A 22,097-nucleotide genomic window follows, 5' to 3' on the forward strand; every position below is an offset into this window, starting at 1 on the left:
AACTAAAATTATGACTGGGCTTTTCCATGTCCATTTATTCATCTGATGTTTTCTGTTGACTGGGCACTTCTCTTTTCTGTTCTGGCTAAATGCACGTTACATCACAAGTCCTGTCTGGCCCTTCACATCAATAAATCATGCTCTCCCATCGGGGCAGAGACGTAAGTCATCCACTGATGAATTATGGATGCTGCTGTGCAGTCATGAGCGTAATTCAATTCAAGGTACTTGTTTAAATACCACTTTTTCACATAATATTAAAATTTTATTGAAGCAGAAACAGTTTAAAAACACTGCATCTGTCATGTAAAAAAAAAAAAAAAATCATATGCACTAAGTTTATATTTAATGTATAATAATATAAATACTGAAAAATAACATTTGCCTCAAAACTACATTACTCTATACTCTTTATATTGGAGGTTTTCAGACTGTAGAATATGTTGGTTATGTTTTCCGTGAAATATCCAAATAGTAAATTCACAAATGTTGAACATTTGTGTGATATTTTTAAGTACTGACTAAACCCAAGGACGCACTGTATTACAACATACTTTTGCATTTTAACCATTTTTAGCTGCCCCTCATCTATATTAAATTTGGCCTATAGACCCAGCAATACATGATGAGGCATAAGGCATTCAAGTCTCTCAGATCATGTTCCAAGTAATTACATTTTAAGTATTCCAGTTTACTCTGTATGGTCAACATCCTGCTATAGATTCTGATTGCTTTGTGGCATGATGATGAGTTTCCCCCTTAAATCCTTCATCTTAAGAGAAGGCAGTTATTAACTGATATTGTAGACAGTAATGTTAATAATCAAACTTAGAAGAGAATTAGAAAAGTGAGTCAATGTTTATTCATGAGTATAAACCGTATGACACATTTCTACAAAGATCTTTCTTTAGTTTTGCAGATAACTTCAGAAAAAGTACAGTCCATTCAAAACATGTTCCTTCAGAAAACTTTACAAAGATCAACCCTTCATCTTGTGCAGCAGTCAAACCCAGACGGACCAAAACATAACGACATCTCTTCACAGAAAGGACTACAAATACACCAAATACTTACAGAATTACACAGGTGATCTTGTGTCCTGTACCGTCTCGTATTCTTCAGCACTGCTCGTTTGAAAAGTGCATATTTTCTTATTTTTAAGTGGCTCCAAATGCATTAATTTTATTTGCAGTGATGGATATTTCATAAATTCTGTGCTTGTCACAAAAGTCCCAGCAGCGAATTGTAGCGTATAGTTTGAGACATGCTTATTCTGTTAAAAAAGGGCGATGTGTGCAGGTTTGTGCATTTGTAGGTCGGTATCTGTGCACAAGACTAAGCGCATGCCTTCAGTTAGCTGTGTTAGTTCCTGTGTAGCTTTGGGACAAGTTAAACTAAGTGAATCAGAGGTTATACAGTTAAAGTGCCTATGACAGGTTAGACTACTCATTTGACTAAAACATGACTGAAATTGCCAAATTTAAGATTTTTGCAACAACATTCACACCCTTTCCCCAGTTGGATCATTATTTTAGATTAAAAATTTTACTTCTTGGTTGGAGAAAAAAATAATTAAAAAAAATTAAAAAAAATCATACTAGAGAATTCCTTAAAGGTTATTATGTAACTTTTTGGTGTAGGTCAGTCACCTGCGTTCAATGGAAATGTAACTACTCTGCCTGGAGTGTTCCACAGTATGACATTAAACCTTTATTTACTCAATTACAGGTTGTTTTACTACTCAAAAATATCTAGAAAAACATGCTGCCTCTGCAGAACTGACCGATAACTTGGTCTGGTTTGGTCTCCTTGAAGACAAAAAGGTTTAATGCTATACTGTGAAACATCTTAAGCAAAACAATCTCCATGGAGAGAAGCATTTGAAAAGACCAGAAAAGTTACACAATGCACCTTTAACAGTTATCTAGCAAGACGTCTGTAATGTACATAGAAATTATTATCTGACAAAAAATATGAATTCAAAAAAATATATTTAAGTATCAGAAAAAATCTTGTGTGTAGATTATGCCGAATGTTTGTATAGAATTCTCCCTAGCGTGGTGTCAGTATCCGTATCAGCATGTCTCTACTTCCTGTAGTAACATATTTTTCAAATTTTGTTCGCAAATTGCCTCTTGATTGGTGTAAAGCTTTAATTTATATTTACAATAGTTGTAATCCCACCAAATTAAGTCAGAATTAGAGACTCATTAAAATCTGTCATACACACTTTAACTTCACTTCTGGCCATTATTATTGAAAATCACAATTACACATAGTATTTATGTGTATCACCCAATCTAAAGACTGTAGTATGATTTTTTTGCATTGGTTTGTCAATTTCCAACAAAGATGAAACAGTAATGGTTGATAGTAATACAAAATTTTAAATAAACTTTAGGGTTATAGGGATATTTTTTGCAGTACAGTTTTGTTAGTTGGCAACATAACTCAGTGTTTTTCAGGCACGTTTTCCTAAAGAAATAAGATATATAAAGTTATGGACAAGAAAGTAACTTGTCAATGGCTTATCAAAACCATTAGAAGACATGAGGTGGGACAAGACGCATTCATTAATACTAAAATGAAAAATTCCACGTCATTTGAGTGTAAAACTATCATCAGCAGTCAATACAATATTACGTATGCGGGAGTAGAAATATATTGTAGCCATCAGTGTGAATTTACCTTTAAGGATTCAAAAAACACTAGGAGCACAGCACCAACCTCATATTCAAAATCTTTTACCATTGAAATGTGTCTTACCTAGAAAATAATGGACTTGTAAACAGCGGACCTTGTGAAATCAACTGAAATGTATTTGTGCCTTTAAAAAGTGGAGAATAATTGCCATCTCCAAAAAGAGCACATGCTTTTGTTACATTTTCCTCTTTGTGCAATATGGAAATTTCTGATTCAAAGCAGCCTCGGAATGAATACAATTTTCTCCTCAAGCTGAAAAGGGGTATTAATGTGTTTTGTACCTTGCTTGCCGTTCGAGCTAAAATTGTACAGTGTATTTTATGAAATTAGAGCTTATGCCTTCAGAGTTGGAATGATACAGAAGTGGGGAATTAAAACAGCTTTAAGAAAGTCGAAAAATAAAATATCCACCTAAAAGAGTCCATCAAATCTTCAGTCAGTTCTATCAAAACGTTTGTGAAAAGAATCACATTATTTTGGAAGCGTTGTGTGTCTTTGGCCTCACGACCCACCGTCTGAAGTTTAACAGGTGTGCAGCAGTTGATGAATACAGTGGTCCAAAACATAAACACCTTACAGTTCTCTCATTGGGTTTGTCCTTCCATAATGGCCATAGGAATCTATAAAGAGACAACACAGAATCAATATAAAATAAAAATAACTGCAATAAATAAATTAAACTATTAGTCAGAGAAAAGTTTCATCCACCCCCTTTTCAGACCATGAATATTTGTATCTGTGTCTGTATCTGTGTTATGTTGTGCTCCTCAAGGATACATTGGAAAAGTGTATTAAAAACAAAGACACCCAGACATTATATTTAAAATACTTTTTTATATGTATGGCGCAGATTATCCAGATTATCCTATATTACACAAAATGGATTCTTTTGAGTTTTAAATCATGTTATAATGTTGTTACCTCCTCAAAAACATACCTGGAGTTGTGTTTTGTTTTGTTTCATTCACACATGTTTAAGTAATTCCTTAGTATTTGTCTGTCTACATCTCCAAAGCTCCAAAGCTCAAAATGCTACGTTAGCTTTAGTTTAGAAGAGTTTGGCAATTCCAGGGTGGAAATTATCCAAATGATTCCAGTGTTTTCTGTCTGAGAAAAGACCACAGCCTAAATACACAGGGTTTGTGTGTTAAACATGTGTGAATGAAACAAAACACAACTCCTGGTATGTTTTTGATGAGGAAACAACATTATAACACAGATGAAAAGATGGCGTAATGTGGGCCCTTTAATGTTACAGTGCCTCAGATCTCATCCCTTTGGTCCCCACAGAATAAAAAAACAATATTGTTCATTTAGTTTTTGAACAATAAATCAATATAGTATTTATTTTGACAGCCAGGCTCATTGTGGCTCTTTTTAATGTGCACCAAATTTCAGGCTAAACACTGAAGACCCACAAAATCTGCTGTTATACAATTTATAACTCACAGTTTTGGCATATGAAACTTAAATTCTTACACTTCGTTTCTGCTTTGAATTCAAATACACGCCTCTCAAATATGATAATATTTGGCGTGATGTTACAGGCCTCTTAATATGCAGAGTTTATCCACAGTTGGCAGCACACACACAAATTAAACTAGTTTGTGCTAAAATGACAAATGAATAACAAGGAATAGCAGACACAGCTACTGGAACGCTATGTACACAGTTTAACCAAAAAATATTGACTTAGTGTTTAGTTCCACTTTAACTAGACACTGTAAAAATGCATATTGGGTCATGTTTTTCCTCTTCTTAATTCCTGGTTGGATAAGCCTCTGCCTCCTTCAGATCCCCTATGCGTGACACTCAGTTTTCATGGGATTCTCTCTGCGTCTGTAAAATAATCCTGACAAGTTATTAGCTGGGTTTTTGATATACCCCCTAATCCCTTCTCCACACACACACGCACGCACACACACACACGAACTCATGTTTATATAAGACTCTCTTTCAAAAATGGTATGGAACACTTCAGCCCTAGAGCAGTACCAACATGAATAAATGATCAAATGAAAAGTGGAATAAAAATGTTACAATTTATTTCCTTTTCATGTCCTCCAGCCACAGTGCATGTCTTGGGTCTTAGCTTACTCACAAGCGTTTAATCTGCAGCCACACATTAACAACAACAAAAAGAGCTATATCTTAATATGTTTCATGCCAAGGCCAAGATGCTTCATGAGAAAAAGTCTTGGGTGTATCTATAGATTTTGTTTACACTGATCCAGCTAAATATTGTGGCGCTCCCTGTGGTAAAGTACTGCACTTTTTAAGGCTGTACTGTTACAATTTCATTCAAGGACATATTTTTCTGTTGCTATGTCAAGAATCAAGTAATAAAAAAGAATCTGTAGGGAACCTGGAATTAGTGAGGCACATCTTAAGAATGGTATTTAGCGCTGCATCTTATCTTGATACTTTTTTGTATTTTTTATATAAATGGGCACGGGGCGCTTCCGACGCCATCGACTCCAATTGACTTTACATTAAAAGATTATCACCCCCCTCTCTCTGTAACTACTACAATGAGCCTCGTCATTTTGGTCTTACCTTGTTCACATTAACCTACTTTACATCCTGGTGCTTTTATTTCACCATTTTGTATGGAATATGGAATTTGGCTCTGAATTTGCCATACAACTGCTAGGTGAGCTTCATTTGTCAATGATCTTACCTAGGGCTGGGTATCATTAAAAAGTTGCCGATACGATACATACCTCGATACAGAGGCCTCAATATGATACATACCTCGATACAGTGAGCTTACGATTTGATACGATAAAGGCTAAATCATGGCTGTGATACTCAAAGTCTTTGTTAAATCACTTCTTGTGCAAAGTTCATATAAAGCATATCCATTTTAATCATCAAAAGAGTGTTGCATAAACGAGTTAAATATACCGAAAAATATTCTTGGCGATATATCAATACACTGATATACTGATATCAATACTGTATCATCACATAAAACGATACAATATTGACATTTTGAAATTTCGATATATTTGCACACCCCTAATCTTAACTCCATTTTTAATATTCTAGATAAACTGAATAGAGTCTAATCTAAAATCGCTAGCTCATTTTTTTTTTATTACATATTTCCCTTCTCCAGTTGCTCTTGAACTTACAACAACAACACTGAAATTTCTCCATTGCGTGACAAACAAAGGCCGTCTTATCTTACTTTAGTTGGATTCTAATCATCAAAAGTGAATTATGGTTTTGAATGAAAAGCCACACTAAATAGGCTTGAGCTGACTCTTCATATGGAAATACAGTTTGCTATTGTTGTAAAGTAATACATGTTCCACATATTTCAGGCACACACTAAAAGGTCTGATCAGCAAGCACACTTTGTACAATCATCTGAATAAAACATGCTCCTCTGACAATATCTGCCATTCAGCTATTATTAAACTATCAGAGCTAGAAATTACAAACAACATTAATGCCTAATTGGGTCCATAATTCATGTCCTGATATGAAATAAATAAAAACAAAGTGAGATAAGCGTTGCCGATTACAAGCAAGCAGTCAATGTGCAATTAGACTGGCTTGCTGCAGGCTCTGGGGATCTACTGTTGCTGAGTGCAGCTCTACACTCATATCAGCACCCACCATTAGCAAAGGCTCAGATCACGCACTTTTAGAGGAAATTAATCCAGGCTTATGATGTTTAAAGACAACAAAAGGACCTCATGCACACTGGCTAGAAGTGCGTCCAATATTATTACAAAGGCACAAGGATGCACGCAGATATATGAGATGTGATAACGGTGGCAGAAGGGAATCCAGTTTCACAACATCAATTTTTGAAAGAGTGGGGGCGGCTTGGAGGAGAGGATGGATATGAGCAAGGATATTTATATTCAGGCTCCCACTGCAGCAGCCTGTGGACTTTCTCTAGGATCAACAGAGGCACACACAGACATTTTGAGATGCGAGAAAAAAAATGAAGTGAGGTTTTTTGGAGCCAATGTCGATGCAAGGTTGTGGAGGCGAGTAGCAATGTTTTACAGATGTATCAGGTATAGGATGCCTCCAGATTGTGGATAAAACATTGCATTATGTCAGTATCATGGAACCCTTTTGAATACAGCTTGAAATACTAGTATGTATATGGGCCATATACAAACCATAAAGACATAGCCATAGCTATATATATATATATATATATATATATATATATATATATATATATATATATATATATATATATATATATATTTTTTTTATATATATATATATTTATATATATTTATATATATATTATATATTTAAGTACATTGTAAGTAGATGTACATTAACACCTCAGTGACAAAGAAACAAAACAAAAAAAATAGACAAAATGTACTATGAACTATGAATTTGCCAAAATTCAGTGCAGTCTTTGTTGTGCAAGTATTTTACAGCTGCTTCTCTCCTGCTGCAAGCTTGTGGTTCTGGCTGCAGCTAGGTTTTGGCCTGAGGAAAACTAAATGAGGTGTGAGTGCGTCCTGGTAGTCAACCAAAAACAGCTAGTAACTAAAAGGAAAAAGGTATTCAAAAGATTCAAAGTTTTTGAGACATTTCAGCTACCATCCAGAAGTTATCCAGAAGAAATGTTAATGACATCAGCTGCAAAGTATTGATAGGAAAAGCCAAAACGTATGATAAATTCTCTTACCTCAACACTAGACAAGTAGCCTTCACCTTTAGGCAGGTAGGTGTTTCCATGTGCTGACGAAGGCAGTTGGGATGAGTGAATAAGGCACAGTTGTAATGGAGTTCCAACTATCTGAAGTGGGATCGTAACAGTCCAAAGTTTTACACCTCTGCGTCCCAAAATAGCCTCCGACCACATAGAGTTTGTTTCCAGAGGCTACGGCGTGACAGCTCATACGCTTGGACGTCATGTCGCCCACTCGAGTCCATTGGTTTGTGTCACAGTCAAAACGATAGGCCGAGGCAGCGGTGAATTCAGTGTCTCCTCCCATAATGAAAATCTGACTCCCCAAAACAGCAGCTGCAGTGTACCGCCAGGGCTGAGGGCACTCCGCCGCTATGGTCCATCGGTTTCCTACAGGGTCGTAGCACTGGACCTGCATAAACAAAGACTAATGAATAATGGTGAGAATTGATACTTTGCCGTGACATCATACTTCTATGTATTTCTGTTGGGGGAGTATTTCTATCAGTGGTGGATGAAGTACTCAGTTATATTACTTAAATAAAAGTACAAATACAGGAGCAAAAAGTCACTCAAGTAAAAGTAACACATGAAAAAAAATCTACTTAAGTAAAAGTATTAAAGTAGATGTTTAAATATGTACTTAAAGAGTAAAAAGTGAAAATATTTTGCAGATTTTTAAAAATCTATTTTTAAGTAAAGTACGGATACCTAAAATTTGTACTCAAGAATTGTACTTTTACTTTTATATTTTGTTACTTCCCACCACTGATTTCTATGCATTTCTCTTGGTGTAATGTTCAGCAGTTACCACAGTGACACAATGCACACATTAGCAATAAGGGTCAAATAAGTTTTTAGATACAAAATGCAATTAAACAGCACATTTTCAGGAGCCTGTGAGCAAAACAAGCTTTCATAGGGGTTTGATTTTCAACAAAAAGATGAGACTGAACAACTGAAAAACATCTGGTCAATGCCACGTAGATTGCGACTAATTTTATGTGTGAGAGACTTCTTCAGTACAGATCAGATCACCTGTTGTAATTCCAAGTAGGTCAGCTCTTTTTGGTCAGATTGTTTTAAAACAGAGCTGAGATTAAAATCTAATTTTTGCTACAGTTACATCAGCTGCAAAGTATCAATAATGACGTAAGCGTGCATTGTCATAAGAAATATACACACCTTGGATGCCTTGTCTCTGTGAATTGTGGTTCCCCCGAACACAAACAGCTTAAGTTTGGCACTGACTACAGCTGCATTGCTCACTCCATCTCTTAGTGGAGCCATCATTGTCCACTTATTACTGAGAGGGTCATATCTTTCAACCTGGACAATTAACACAATGACAAGAGCATAGATAACCAAGCACTGATAAGGAAATAATTTAAAATACAGTGACAGATTGAAAATGAATCACAACCTGACATATACTGGTAATTATTAAAGACAAACAGTGTGATGGTCCTTTAAAATGTCCTATATTATGTCAAATTTACTCTAGTGAGCTTTTGGCCATGTTATAATGCTGTTACCTCATCAAAAACATACCTGGAGTTGTGTCATTTATTCAGACATGTTTGAGTAATCCTTTATTAGTACGTCTACATCTCCAAAGCCTCAAAATGCTGTGTTTCACCTTATTATGTCAGAGAGTTTTCAGTGTGAGAGAAGAATTTAGTTTGAAATATGCAGGGTTTGTGTATTAAACATGAGTGAACACAACACCAGGTATGTTTGTGATGAAGAAATAACATTATAAAATAGATCAGAAAATAGCGTGATATGGGCCCTTTAAAGCCTTTTCATGATTTTGTTCCCTACCTGTTTTAATGAGACAGATGGAGAAGCAGGAAATACACCTGCTATTGCTGTGTGTCCTCCTACAACATACAGACTGTTTTCCAGCTCAGCAGAACCATGTCCAAATCTGCACAAAAAACACAACTGATTAACAAATCTAAACAAACTGACTAGATTTCTATTTTCACAGCTTTCTGCACCTACCTGGCTATTAACATGGGTGCCCCTTTTGACCACTCCTCATGGACAGTGTCATAAATCCACACGTCTTTGGACACGCCGTTCTCAGAGCCTCTCCCACCTGTCACATAAACTTTACAGCCGATGGCACAGGCGCTGAACTCCTTCCTGGGACTAGGCAGGTCTGCTTTCGGTATGATCTCCTTTGCTTTGTGATCAACCTTAAATAATAAATAGCTATTAGGGACTACAAATGGAAAACAGCAAGTGGTTTAATTCTGGCATATTTATATTGTAAGTTCATTAATATGCATTGTCCGTTTAAATAAATAAATTTACACAAAGGTGATAGTTTTCACATATTATACTGGGTGTGTGTGTGTGTCTATGCAATTGGATTGTCACAATGGTCTTCTATACTGGAACTGGAGTAAGACCACATGAAAATATTAAAGTAATCACTATTATTTATTGATAATAGTGTAGTGACTATAATGCAGCCTTTTTTAATGAGTACTGAAATTGACAGAACCTTACCCTAAGTATCAAGACTTGATACTAACATGTTAATGTTGTGAAAACACTAGTATGTTGTCTGTATGTAGTCTTTAAAATTACAATACGACTTATTTCACTCGCTTACAAATGTACTTAAGTTCAATTAACACTTTTGGCCATAATAATCAATGTTGATACCTGATATATTTTGTCACACATAAAGGTCTGTCCCCCCAGTATCAGCAGCGTGTGTCCAGCCTTGCGTGGCCGTGCACATGGGCTCGTCACTACTCCATCATTCTGGAGTATTCTCTTCTTACACTGCATGGCCTCCTCTACGATGGATCTGCAAAAGGGAGACAATTACTTAAACCAAGACCTGATGATGTCTTAATCCTCTTATTAAAGCTTGGCCTTATTCTTCATCAACTGACACTCATCTCACACATTTTAATCCCCTTTTTAAGTGCTACTTTAATTTCAGAGCAGTTGGGTGCTACCCAGGACTTCTTCTCCATTTTGGCAGTCTTTGCACAGAGATATGTCGACAAATAAAATATGTCTGACGCTAAATAGATGAGTCATGCAGCTTTTGGCAATGATGCCGCGCCTGCATTTAGACAAATATTAAAACTGCTAAACTGCATCAACCACAGCCAGACATTACTTGGTTATTCCAAGGCAGTTTGTGTTTGTGTAATGAAAGTCAATATTAGTTATGAATATTTTATGGTTCAACAGTAAATAGATACACCACATGTACCAAATGTGGGGGAGGACTTGACAAGCCAATTTGTAATTGATTTTAAACATGTGCTAATCAGAGCAAGGCTAAATATGAAAAATATGAAAAATGTAATCTTGTAATGTAATGTAAATCTACTAAGAAGGATGTCTTCCCCATTTAAGACCAATCAAAGGGTAATACAATACCAGTAACAAAATTGTTGCTATGCCATTAATTTTCATGTGCGTTTTTATGTAGAATAGTGGTCTGATAAAGTTGAAATACTGTTTACAAAGAGATAGCCCTGCCCCGGAAAACATAGTGAAAAAACACTGAGCACTCACTGCCAGCTCAGTCCTTGTTATCTTAGCCAGCAGAAGAATAATACTCCCTACAACAGAAGCATAGCCAGACTGCACTGTACAAGACTGGAATGTACAACACTATCACAGTGTCTTGACGGTTCATGTCTCCAGGTGCTGAGTCCCGTACTGATGGTAAATAAACGTTTTCCTGACTTAGAATTTCAGCGCCATGCCTCTTTTCTTCAATTCTCAGTCTACTACAGTTTATTCTAACACAAGTATGTGTCTGACCTGCTCCTCTTGTCGGCCATCACCAGCTCCTCACAGGCCACAGCCTCCAGCAGACACTCAGAGGGCAGTAGGGCCAGTCTGATGCCCCGGAGCAGCTCGGGGAGGTAGTGCCGTCGGCCGTCCAGGTCAAAGCGCACCCACCGCATCACAGAGTTAAACACCACCTGCAGCAAGGCATGTGTCAAGATTAGCATAGTTAGAATTTGTTAAATGATGTATATTATACAATATACAATACATTTACCCATATATGGCAACCATTCCTCAAACTACTAAAGGCAAATTGACTACATGTCAATGCAAACATTTCATAAAACTATTAGAGGTGCGTCAGGAGGGCCCTCTAGCTTAAAGGAGGGCCTCCTGCTTATGTATGCTATGTAGTTATAATCTATGACACCTATGAATCATTCTGATATAATCTGCACATTTTCAATATTCATCTAAAATTACTTAAGAAACAAGTCCACTGACTCAAAAAGTGTGGTGCCTCATGGAAGCAGATGTTGCCGTAAACGCCATCACAACAAAGTGGTGTAAAATTGTCGGCACCTCCTATGAATAGCTGTGGATCACACTAGTGAGTAGCAGATTTTTTATTTTTTTATTAGTACTAAAATGACTACATAATGCTGCTGAATCCTACGTTTATCACCGATTAAGAAAATAAAACTGGAGAACAAAGTTAGTACAGATTAGTGGGCATATGCCAGTGACGATGAAAATAAGGCGGTGAGTTGATCATCATTTTGTTGTCTTGAAATTAAGCAATTAAAGATTAAAATAATCACTCCAAATACAACTTTGGCTGAGTAAATTATGAGGGGGAAACAACTGTAACATTTGTAGAAGAGGTCTGCTTTAAAATATTAACATTTGAATTACTGCACACCAGATAGTGTGTGGTGGCAAACAAATAAGGAAGAGCTCTGTTCTGGTAAAGGGAGCATTGGTTCCAAAGAAAAGACTTGGTTTGCACTGTAATTACATACTATTGGCCCAACTCATACCACTTACATGGTTATACTCTGTGACAGAGAGATGTGCCCACAATGTTTTAGTCTATTGAGCACTTTTCTTCAGTAATTGACCCATGGTGGTTACATTTCTCATAATTGTATTGTGGGATAACCATGGTGACGGTTTCATGTTGCAGCTCGTGTGTGTGGTTTTATGACTGGTGGTTTACTGAAAAATTACCCCATCTACATCTTACATAAATAAGAAAATGAGAAACCTATTATGTATTTGTAAAGGGACAATACATATTAATGAACATTTAACTTTTAAGATGGCTCATTTCCATCTTCATCTTTTATTTTTACTTGTACATATACATTATGCCTTATTTGACACTAGGCAAGGCAAGGCAAGTTTATTTGTATAGCACAATTCGTACACAAAGTAATTCAAAGTGCTTTACAGAATAAGAAATACATTAAAATCATAATAAAAACAAATCAAAACATAAATAATCATGAAGATTAAAATTAAAAAAGAGAGACATAAATTGGAGAGAAGAGTGCGGAATGAAAACCTTTCAGTTATATGCACAGTTAAACAGAAATGTTTTGAGCCTGGATTTAAACAGCGTCACAGAAGAGTCTGTCTCACATGTTCAGGAAGACTGTTCCAGGTTTTAGCTGCATGAACCTGAAACGCTGACTCCCCTTGTTTAGTCCTGACTCTGGGCACCAGCAGGAGGCCGGTCCCTGAGGTCCTCAGAGTGCGAGATGGTTCATATGACACTAACATGTCACAGATGTACTTTGATGCTCGGCCATGGAGAGACTTGTACACAAGCAGAGCTGCTTTAAAGTCTATTCTCTGAGGCACAGGAAGCCAGTGCAGAGACCTGAGCACAGGACTTATGTGCTCGTACTTCCTAGTTCGAGTAAGGACCCGAGCTGCAGCGTTCTGGATGTTCTGCAGCTGTCTCACAGCTCGTTTGGAGAGACCAGTGAGCAGACCATTACAGTAGTCTAATCTACTGGAGACAAACGCATGGATAAGTTTCTCCAAGTCTGCTTTAGACAGTAAACCTTTGATTTTTGCTATGTTTTTTAGATGGTAAAAGGCTGCAGATGTTATTGATTTTATGTGACTGTTAAAGTTCAAGTCTGAGTCCATTATTACCCCTAGATTTCTTGCCTGATTTGAAGGTTTTAGAGCGAGAGACTGGAGGTGACTGCTGACACTGTCCCTTTGTTTCTGTGGACCAAACACTATGACTTCAGTCTTGTCAGAGTTTGGCTGGAGAAAGTTGTTTTGCATCCACACACTGACCTGTTGGATGCAGTGGCCAAGTGAGTCCACTGGTCCATAGTCTCCTGCTGCCAGAGAGACGTAGATCTGAGTGTCATCTGCATAATTGTGGTACGACACGTTATTGCTGCTTATTAACTGGCCTAATGGCAGCATGTAGAGATTGAACAACAGGGGGCCCAGGATTGACCCCTGAGGCACCCCACAGGTCAGGGCCATGTCATCTGAGACACAGTTTCCAATTTCAACAAAATACTTCCTGTCTTCTAGATAGGACTTGAACCAGTTTAGTACAGTACCAGAGATGCCCACCCAGTCCTCTAGTCTCTGTAAGAGGATCCCATGATCGACAGTGTCAAAAGCAGCACTCAGATCTAACAGGATCAAGACTGAGACTTTGCCTGCATCAGTGTTCAGGCGGATGTCATTTGTCACCTTGATAAGAGCAGTCTCAGTGCTGTGGTGGGCTCTACTTATTCAGAATTTATTATTACCCTTTATATTTAATATTTTTTTGTTTATTTATTCTAATGTGATATGTGAGCTACTGTGTCCAAATAATTTCCCTTGAATAAAGTTTTTCTAAGCCTAAGTGTCTTAGCTACAGTATACCAGTTCATGTTAATAAAATGTTTTCATCAACTGTCCAATAAAATAAATACATGTGTATAATTATCAGAGGCCTCACCTGTTCATCCTCGATCTCTAGCTCATCACTGAGGATCAGCTCTAAGAGTTTGTCTTTGGACAAACTGTAGAAGTCCTCAGACTCTCTGACCTGAAGGAACAAATTACACTTGTATTAGTGTCAAATACAGCAGGAACAAAGACAACATCAATAGCCTCTTAGCTCCTGGCTCCAACTCTGAAAAACTAAAAAAAAGTGCTTCTTCAGCTGTTTTACGTGCATTATGATGTCATGCTAAAACGTCTATTGATCCAATCAGTTTAAAGTGAAAGTAAGGCCAAGTCAGTGCAATCAGCAGATGAGATTAGGAATTCTTAAAACCACACAGTCCATTTAATTGTTATCCATTGCCAAGTTAGTTTCAGAGAGAGACTTGGGGCAAAAACTTTGACTTTTGCTAGTGGAAACAATTATTCTATGTAAGTCTTGCCAAGCTAATACACATACATTATTGGGTTAGAGATAATATAAGGCACTGGGCCAAACTGGCTCTGGGACGAGTTTCTCGTTTGCATTCAATGTTGAAGTTTTAAACTATGTCTGATTCACAATAGACCAATTTCAGTCAGAAGCCAGTCATAAGACAATATATTCATTATGTTAGCCTAGAAGCCCGGATAAATAAAGCCACCTCTAATCCTTGTAATTAATATTTTAACTATAAATCCACATCTCTCTTGTTCTCTTTCCAAGGCACAGGAAAGCCAAGTTAACTACTACCTTTTACCTTTGGCTCAGTAGAGACTGGCAATTCCAGATCTGAAATTATCCAAACTATAATTCTAGTGAAGGTGTATAGAGTTTAAAAAAACAGTGGAGAACTTCCTGTATTACTACATGACATCACAAGTCGGAACAGAGTGTTTTTCATTTGAGAAAACTCCTAAATATGCAGGGGTTTGTGTGTTAAACATGTGCGAATGAAACAAAAGAAAGAAAAAATGAAACAAACTTGTTTGTTTGTGATGAGACACATTAAAACATAGATCCTAAAATAGTGTAATATGGGCCTTTTAAGTTGATGGGACAAATTGGCCATACTTACCGTCTCATAGTGAACCAAGCACATTCTCCATGATAGCTCATATAGCCGTTTACACTGATGGGCATCTGATAGCAGCATCATCCCCAGGCAATTGGACGAATGCAGGTTCTTTTCTAAAAACTCTGCTGCAGCATCACGAATGTCATGAAACTGTAGCATGTCTCCTGCCTCCAACAACGACTCAGCATTTTCCTCATTAATTATGACTCGAGAAGAATAGGCAAAGTCCAGTAAGAGCTCCAAAACCTAAGGGGGAAAAAAGAGAAAATATGCCATTTTACAAATCCAATACGGTATGCACAAGAAGTAATAATTACAAAACTGAGGACATGTTCCCACTCTGGTTTGGTCCTGATTTGAGCACATTTCATGTTATTTTTTTCCTGCTCTAGTACTTCTATAGTCCTGGTCTAGTGCAGGTTTAGTTCCGGGTTTAGTCGGATACAAAATTGTATTATCATATGAAAAACAACACTGCATAGTAAACCACAATACCAAAGGTGCAAGACACCATAAATAACTCCAATGTGAACATTAAATGTTACATGTTTAATATGTTAAGCATGTTAAATATGACTGTCTGTGAATTAATGTCAAAATATACCTGTGACCAAAATAAATAATAATGATAATAATAATTAGCACAATAAAGACGTAAAGACATTTCAGTCCCATTTTAGTCCCATTTTAATACCATTGTACATGTGTGCATAATTGGGACTAAAATTATTTGTTTAAGAGGGTTGTTAGAGTGCCACCCTGAAATATTGTAAAATATTGCAATGCTTTGAAGGAGTCCAAGTCAAAATAAAGTGGTAATAGTGCTTAAAGGAACATGCACTGACGCACATGAAGCACTGATATATTGAGTCAATTAATAAAGACACGTGCTTTTACATTTGCCTCAACATATATACAGCCTTCCATCTTCAATGATTCACCTAGTCTTTTTCTAGCATTTTTCTATTTATAGCACTACATGCCACAGTAGCCTGGGTCTCTATGTGGCAGAACATGTGACAGTCAGCAGTGTGAAAGGCAGGACAAATCATTTAGCACCCGGTTGAATGCAAACATATTCTGAAAGATTTCCTCACTTGCGCCTTACCTCTGGGTGAATACTGTCTCTGAAATTCACATCACTGTCCAGACTCTCCCGAAGCCCTCCACTGAACATGGCTTCAAAATAGCGGCTGCAAGCTGCTAACACTGCTCTGTGGGACACAAAAATCAACTGTTACAAGCAAATGTACAACCATCACTCAGACAGGAAACAAAGTGAGAAGCAAGCAGGAAATATTAACAGACATTTTTATAAGTGAATTATTTAGAGGTTTAAAAGCATGCACTTGATTTCAGGCATCTTTTATAGTAAGTGCAGTAAGAATTCATATAGTCAATACAATTTAGAAACAAGACTCATTTGTGCTTTAAACTTGATGCCAAAGAGGACTTTATAGGAACACTTAAACATCCATGGTTTAACTGAGCAGTAGATTTAGGATCCTTTCTATTTTAGCGTTTGATGAGGATACCTATGACATGGGAAGGAGCGGTCCCCTGCCCACAGCGTCACGTCTGTGAACATGCACTGTTTCCTCATGGAGTTTAGGTGGGTCAGGACGCTGTCGGGATGTGAAGCCTTGTGGAACAGTGAGATGTTCATGGACCCCGTACTGGTGCGGGACTTTCGGTTCTCATGAACACTCACTGACATGGCGTCTTTGTTTGGCACCTCCAGGGAGTCGCTTGGATCAATCTCTCCAACTTCAAAAACAAAAGCCATGATTAGTCATGTATAACAAATTGAAAACATTATCTTTACATTGCATACAGCAGGTTTACTTTATCTTCCCCAATCCAAATTCTCTCAAGTCGTTTGCATTGTACTAAATCCATGCTAAATGTCACCACATATGAGACTGCAGCTTGACTCGTGGGGGAAAATGCAAGCTACAATAACTAAGACCAACCTTTTATAATATATGTTTTTCATTCAGCCACAATAGACAAGTCACAACATCTGCAGAACAGGGGTCCATCAAAGTGCAGTAAACATTCATGGATTGAGACAACGTTGCTCTGATGAGGGAAGCGCTGCCTCAGCAGCACAAGCAAGGCCTTTGTTTGTGTGCACGTAAATCAGTCAAACTTGCTGACATGTGCTTTTGGGCTGAAGTGACTGAGTGTGTGCGCTCGCAGATCACAAAGAGCTCTGCTTGTGCTGAGAGTAAGGAACAAAAGAGCACGGCGAGGCATGCAGGCGCAGTCGCACTCACAGCATGCAGAGTATCGACATGGCAAAAACATGGCAACTCAAGATGGCACAGAGATTTATTTAGATACACATATTCTTGATGCTCTTGTTTGCTTGTCAACTCGTCTGCACTGTTGCCTAAAGCTCTTTTATATAGTAACAATACAGCATATTTAAAGATTGTACAAGTTACTTTAGCAATATCATGTATTGTCTTGTCACTTTAGCAATATCAGTCATACATTATTGGTTTTGAAAAACAGTTTATTTAGCACCAAGATTTGCACCTCCTAATAAATAATCAAATAATTAACACAGGATGAAAGACAGAGCATAACTGTGCAGGCACACAGGACTTGGGCTGTGGGAGGGATACTCGGGCACAGAGAGGAGGGAGGATTTGGGGGGGCTTCATGCCGGTGTCATGTGACTTACAGCGACAGAGACTGCTGACCCAGGCACAGGCACTGACGGTCAGGAGGTGAGGGGGGGTCTGCATCCCCCACAGCTACAGCCAACAACAACACACCTGACTGGACACACAGCAGCACAAGCAGCACTTCAGAGGCCCGTTCACAGAGGACCACTGCACTCTGGACCTCACAAGAGAACCACTCATTCGGCTATTCACTTCAGCCAGTACAGTTTAGATTTAGAAGCCCCATGTCTACAATTACTGCAGCTCCTCAATGTAATTAGTGGTTCATTATTTTACACTAGTTATTTTCAAGGCCAAGGCATAAATTATCCAAACACTAACTTATGCACATAGTATATTCCTCCCCTCAGCAATGCAGAAAGCAGAATAGATTAAGCATTAATGCCAGTGAGGTTACAGGCCTGTCACAATAACAGATCTTGAAGTACAGTATAATGCTGAAAAAAATATAGACGATGAATGATAATATTGAATGCCACTGTGCCACTGACAATAAAAAACATTCCTATGCACAGTATTGTTATAAACTTGAGCTGCAATAAATAAGAAGTTATTTATTCAATCCTGTACAGCTCAAATCCTATAGTAGTACAGAAAAGTAACAAATATTCTCCACTAGTACAAAGAAAAAGGTACTCATGATAAATATTGACTCTCAAAAATAATTATCTATGTCTTATGTCTTGTCTTGGCCTATGCGATTATGACACTATACTCATAAGGATTTCTAACACTAACAGAACACAGGAGTAATAAAGAAGTAGTCAATTTTATATCAAAATTAAATGAGTTCCATGGAACAAAATATGGCACAAATATCCTGCCTAACTTAATTACAGGATCATATTTTGGTTTTATGTATCAAGGTTTAAGGTAAAGGTTGAGATGCTGTGATGCTCAGTCATTGTGCTTTGAATCATTTTTCATGCCCTTTACATCCAGGGCAACAGCGGCTCAGAAGTAAGAGCATTCACCCTCGATCCCAAAGGTCAGTGGTTTGATCCCCACTCAAACCATCATTCAGCTGCTGTGTCCTTGGACACTTGGCCTCTGTGGAGTGTGTGTTTAAGTATCTGTAGGGTGTCCAAAGGGCTGATAGCGCAGAATGGCAAACTACCATCAGTCTATCCTAGAGTAGCTGTGGATAGTACAGATAGTGCACAAGTATCTAGTATTTTCTGGTGTGGAGTGAATAATGCAATGCAAAGAGTTGTTCAGTCTCCAAAAACCCTACGTTACAATGTAGGTTTAAATTACACAGCTTAAGTTTTCCATCTTCATAGTTGAGTGTACAGTGGAGTATAGTGGGTGAGTAAGTATTGGGGTCAAAGTGTCCATCCTGAGCTCACACGGTTCACCAGTGGAATATCAACAGAGCAGCTCAATGGCAGCAGGAGTAAGAGGCTTGGGCCGTGGGTCAGAGCTGTTTACCAGGGCTAGCATAGCTGCACCACTGGCCCTGTTGCCCAGGACACTGCACTGTGTGTCAGTGTGTGAGGAGCAAAGACACACTGCATTAGGAGGCCCACCTCTGGGAACACCTCCACTGCAGTAGACCATCTGTGCAGTATGCGCATTTCTCCCAAATGTCACTTTCAAACACCTTACCTTTGAATTTATGTTCAATTTAAACATAAATGCTAATATGAGATAAAGCATCATGTCTTGCTTATAGTGCATATCTGATAGGAATACTTAAAAATGGCATAAAAACAGCATTTTGTTACCAAATTGCTGGCAAAGTTATTTGTAAAATCAGAGTAAGAATCAAATTTAAAAAAAATCACCCAAACTATTGTCTCTAAACAAAGCAACTAAACACTGTGAGTGAATTGAAAACAAAGTGCTTATTAATCAGTGCCATGCAGTCTTAACAGTAAAATGACCATGTTTATCTGGAGGTGATCAAGATATAGTACCCCCACCAATTAGGACACAACACATGTCAAAGTCCATTGTGGCAAAGAAAAACAGGTTGTGCAAATATTCAAAGGGGTCAGTGTGTCAGCAATATGTCCAGTTAATGTCACCATCACATAAACCAAAAGCAATTGAAAGTTTCAATGTGAGTCACTGTAGTGTCTTAAATGACTCATATTACACAATTTTTTGATCTATGTTATAATGTTGTTTCCCCATCAAAAACACACTTGGAGCCATGTTTTGTTTAGGTTCTTCTCTCAAACAGAAAAAACTTTGTTCCACTTTGTGATGTCATGTGGTAATACAGGAAGCGCTCCCCTGTGTTTTTTAACCACCATACACCTTCACTAGAAACATTTGGATTATTTCAGACCTGGAATAGTCACTCTACTGAACTAAAGGTAAAAGATAGCTGTAAACTTGAAAACTACCGCTTCTTGTCATCACAAGGTGGAACAGAGCATTTTGAGTGATAAACAGACTAATAATAAAGGGTTACTCAAACGTGTGAATGAAACAATGAGAAAACAACATTAAAACATGCCTTAGAGCTCACAAGGACCCATTTTGTTTAATATAGGACCTTTAACTAAACTAACACATGTGCGTGGGTGCTATATTACTTACATGTATGTATGTATGTATGTATGTATGAATGAATGTATGTATGAAAGTAGACCTAATGCAGCAGCCTGCTCTAGCTCCAAGCATTTAAAATACATTTTAAATATTTATCTTTTTAATTGTCAGCACATGAATGACAAATAAACGAGTATCTGGGTTGCGGTGAGCAGAGCTGTGCTTACCTCTGGCCTCAGTAATCTTCTTGTGGAGCTCATCGACAGCTGATCAATAACACAATAAGCCCTGTAACTGCACCGCCTCACTCTGCCTCACCACGCACAGACAGGCGTGTTGTTTACAGCTTAACCCAGAGCTCAGATAATGTGATCTTTCAGAGTAGGTAACACGTGGGGTATAGTAACTGCATGTATAAGTTAAAAACATACTTTAGATAGACACAAAGGAACTAGTGTGCCTTATGGAAGTGGACGGGAGACGCTTGTAGTTGTTAGCCGCCTAGCTAATCAGAGAGAGGCTCCAGCAGCGGGATAAGAAAGCTTTAGTCAAGTGAAAAATCGAAGCGAACTGTAGCACTGTTTTTGAGTAGCTCTTGTGAAATATTTTAGTACAGTATCGGTTCACAATAAAAGATAAAAAATAAAGACACGCTTGGATGAAGGAGCTAGCCGTGCTATGCACCAACTTCAGAATGCCTACACATAACTTCCAAGTTACGGGTGTCGCGTAACCAAATCCATGTACTCTTGGCTACATATTATTAAGCACAAAACAACTGTACAATGGGGTTTGATTTTACTTCTTGATGAAGATCCATAAATCCGTAAGTTTTGTTATTCTTTCACACAGTTCAAACAACACTGTCAACACTCCAGCTTTGAATAAGGATTATCTCTGTTCAAATGTGTAAAGGGAAAATGTACTCACAAGTGTAAGGGCTCCCAGGGCTCCTTAATCCTAAATAACGAAATGCATGGATATTCTTGGTAAAAACATCTTACAGTGACAATAACCTAACGCTACGTATGTCAGGGCGTCCCTTTCTTGTCTGACTGGTTTGAGAAGAAAAGCCACAAAGGCACTGGCTCCAGCTACCAATAGGCGTTGGTTTTATCCAGACTGACTTTTAATGTAACCAATGGTGCTGTTGTATCTGAGCTGCTGGGACCTCTCAGCCAATAAAAGCTCAGGGGCAGATACCAACACAGAACACCAGATTTACCCATCATTTTAACACACTCATGTCATCACAATAGAAAATTCCTACGTTTAACCATCCACTTTTTCGTACAATACTGAGATAATTACCTAAATATGATCCAATTTCTTTCTTCAACTAGCTGAACTAATGCAGAAACCTAGTGCTGATGTAGTTTATTCTGTATCTATCCTCAGAGAAAAACAAGAAACGGAATTAAAATGTAATCTTGTTTTGAGTCTTAACCAAATTTAACATCAAAACTGAATTGCAGACTGTCGTTGTGTCATTAGGCAAAATATTTCACTCACCTTATCTTAATCTTGTGCCTTTGTATAATACACACTTTTGACTGAATGTGTGTGAAGATGTAGGCCTATGCACTTCCAGTCCACAAAATAAAGAGGTGCAAAAGTGGCGTTAATAAATTAGACAATTTGTAAACATTTATCATGTGCTGCCTAGATCTGACCACAAGAGGGCGATGTCATATTTCTCATGCGTATGTCTGCGCT

At 37.8% G+C, this 22,097-nt stretch overlaps 1 protein-coding gene across 2 annotated transcripts; it reads right to left on the reverse strand.

Annotated features, from left to right (window-relative positions):
- Positions 1 to 839: 839 nt before the first annotated feature.
- Positions 840 to 21,448, reverse strand: LOC110169348 (kelch-like protein 25). 2 transcript variants are annotated; one of them, XM_020934875.2, is made up of 12 exons: positions 21,312 to 21,448; positions 16,719 to 16,950; positions 16,292 to 16,397; positions 15,184 to 15,429; positions 14,139 to 14,228; positions 11,186 to 11,349; positions 10,061 to 10,208; positions 9,389 to 9,585; positions 9,206 to 9,311; positions 8,567 to 8,710; positions 7,379 to 7,793; positions 840 to 3,323 (listed from the first exon to the last, which is right to left on the reverse strand). In XM_020934875.2, exons 2-11 carry the CDS (start codon positions 16,898 to 16,900, stop codon positions 7,407 to 7,409), a joined length of 1,770 nt encoding a protein of 589 aa, XP_020790534.1. In that variant the 5' UTR covers positions 16,901 to 16,950; positions 21,312 to 21,448; the 3' UTR covers positions 840 to 3,323; positions 7,379 to 7,406. The 2 variants fall into 2 exon arrangements, with proteins under 2 accessions (XP_020790534.1, XP_020790532.1); XM_020934873.2 differs by having other exon boundaries at positions 7,379 to 7,808.
- Between the last annotated feature and the right edge of the window lie 649 nt (positions 21,449 to 22,097).

This window comes from Boleophthalmus pectinirostris, unplaced genomic scaffold, assembly GCF_026225935.1.
Source record: "Boleophthalmus pectinirostris isolate CB_2022bp ecotype Guang Dong unplaced genomic scaffold, ASM2622593v1 HiC_scaffold_2, whole genome shotgun sequence".
Classification (NCBI taxonomy): domain Eukaryota; kingdom Metazoa; phylum Chordata; class Actinopteri; order Gobiiformes; family Gobiidae; genus Boleophthalmus; species Boleophthalmus pectinirostris.

Coding starts and splice junctions, on each gene's coding strand:
- LOC110169348 (XM_020934873.2), bottom strand. CDS start 16,900: ATGTCAGTGAGTGTTCATGAGAACCGAAAGTCCCGCACCAGTACGGGG. Junction 15,430..16,291: donor GAGACAGTATTCACCCAGAG/GTAAGGCGCAAG, acceptor TTTCCCCCTTAG/GTTTTGGAGCTCTTACTGGA. Junction 9,586..10,060: donor TGTGTGACAAAATATATCAG/GTATCAACATTG, acceptor TTATTATTTAAG/GTTGATCACAAAGCAAAGGA.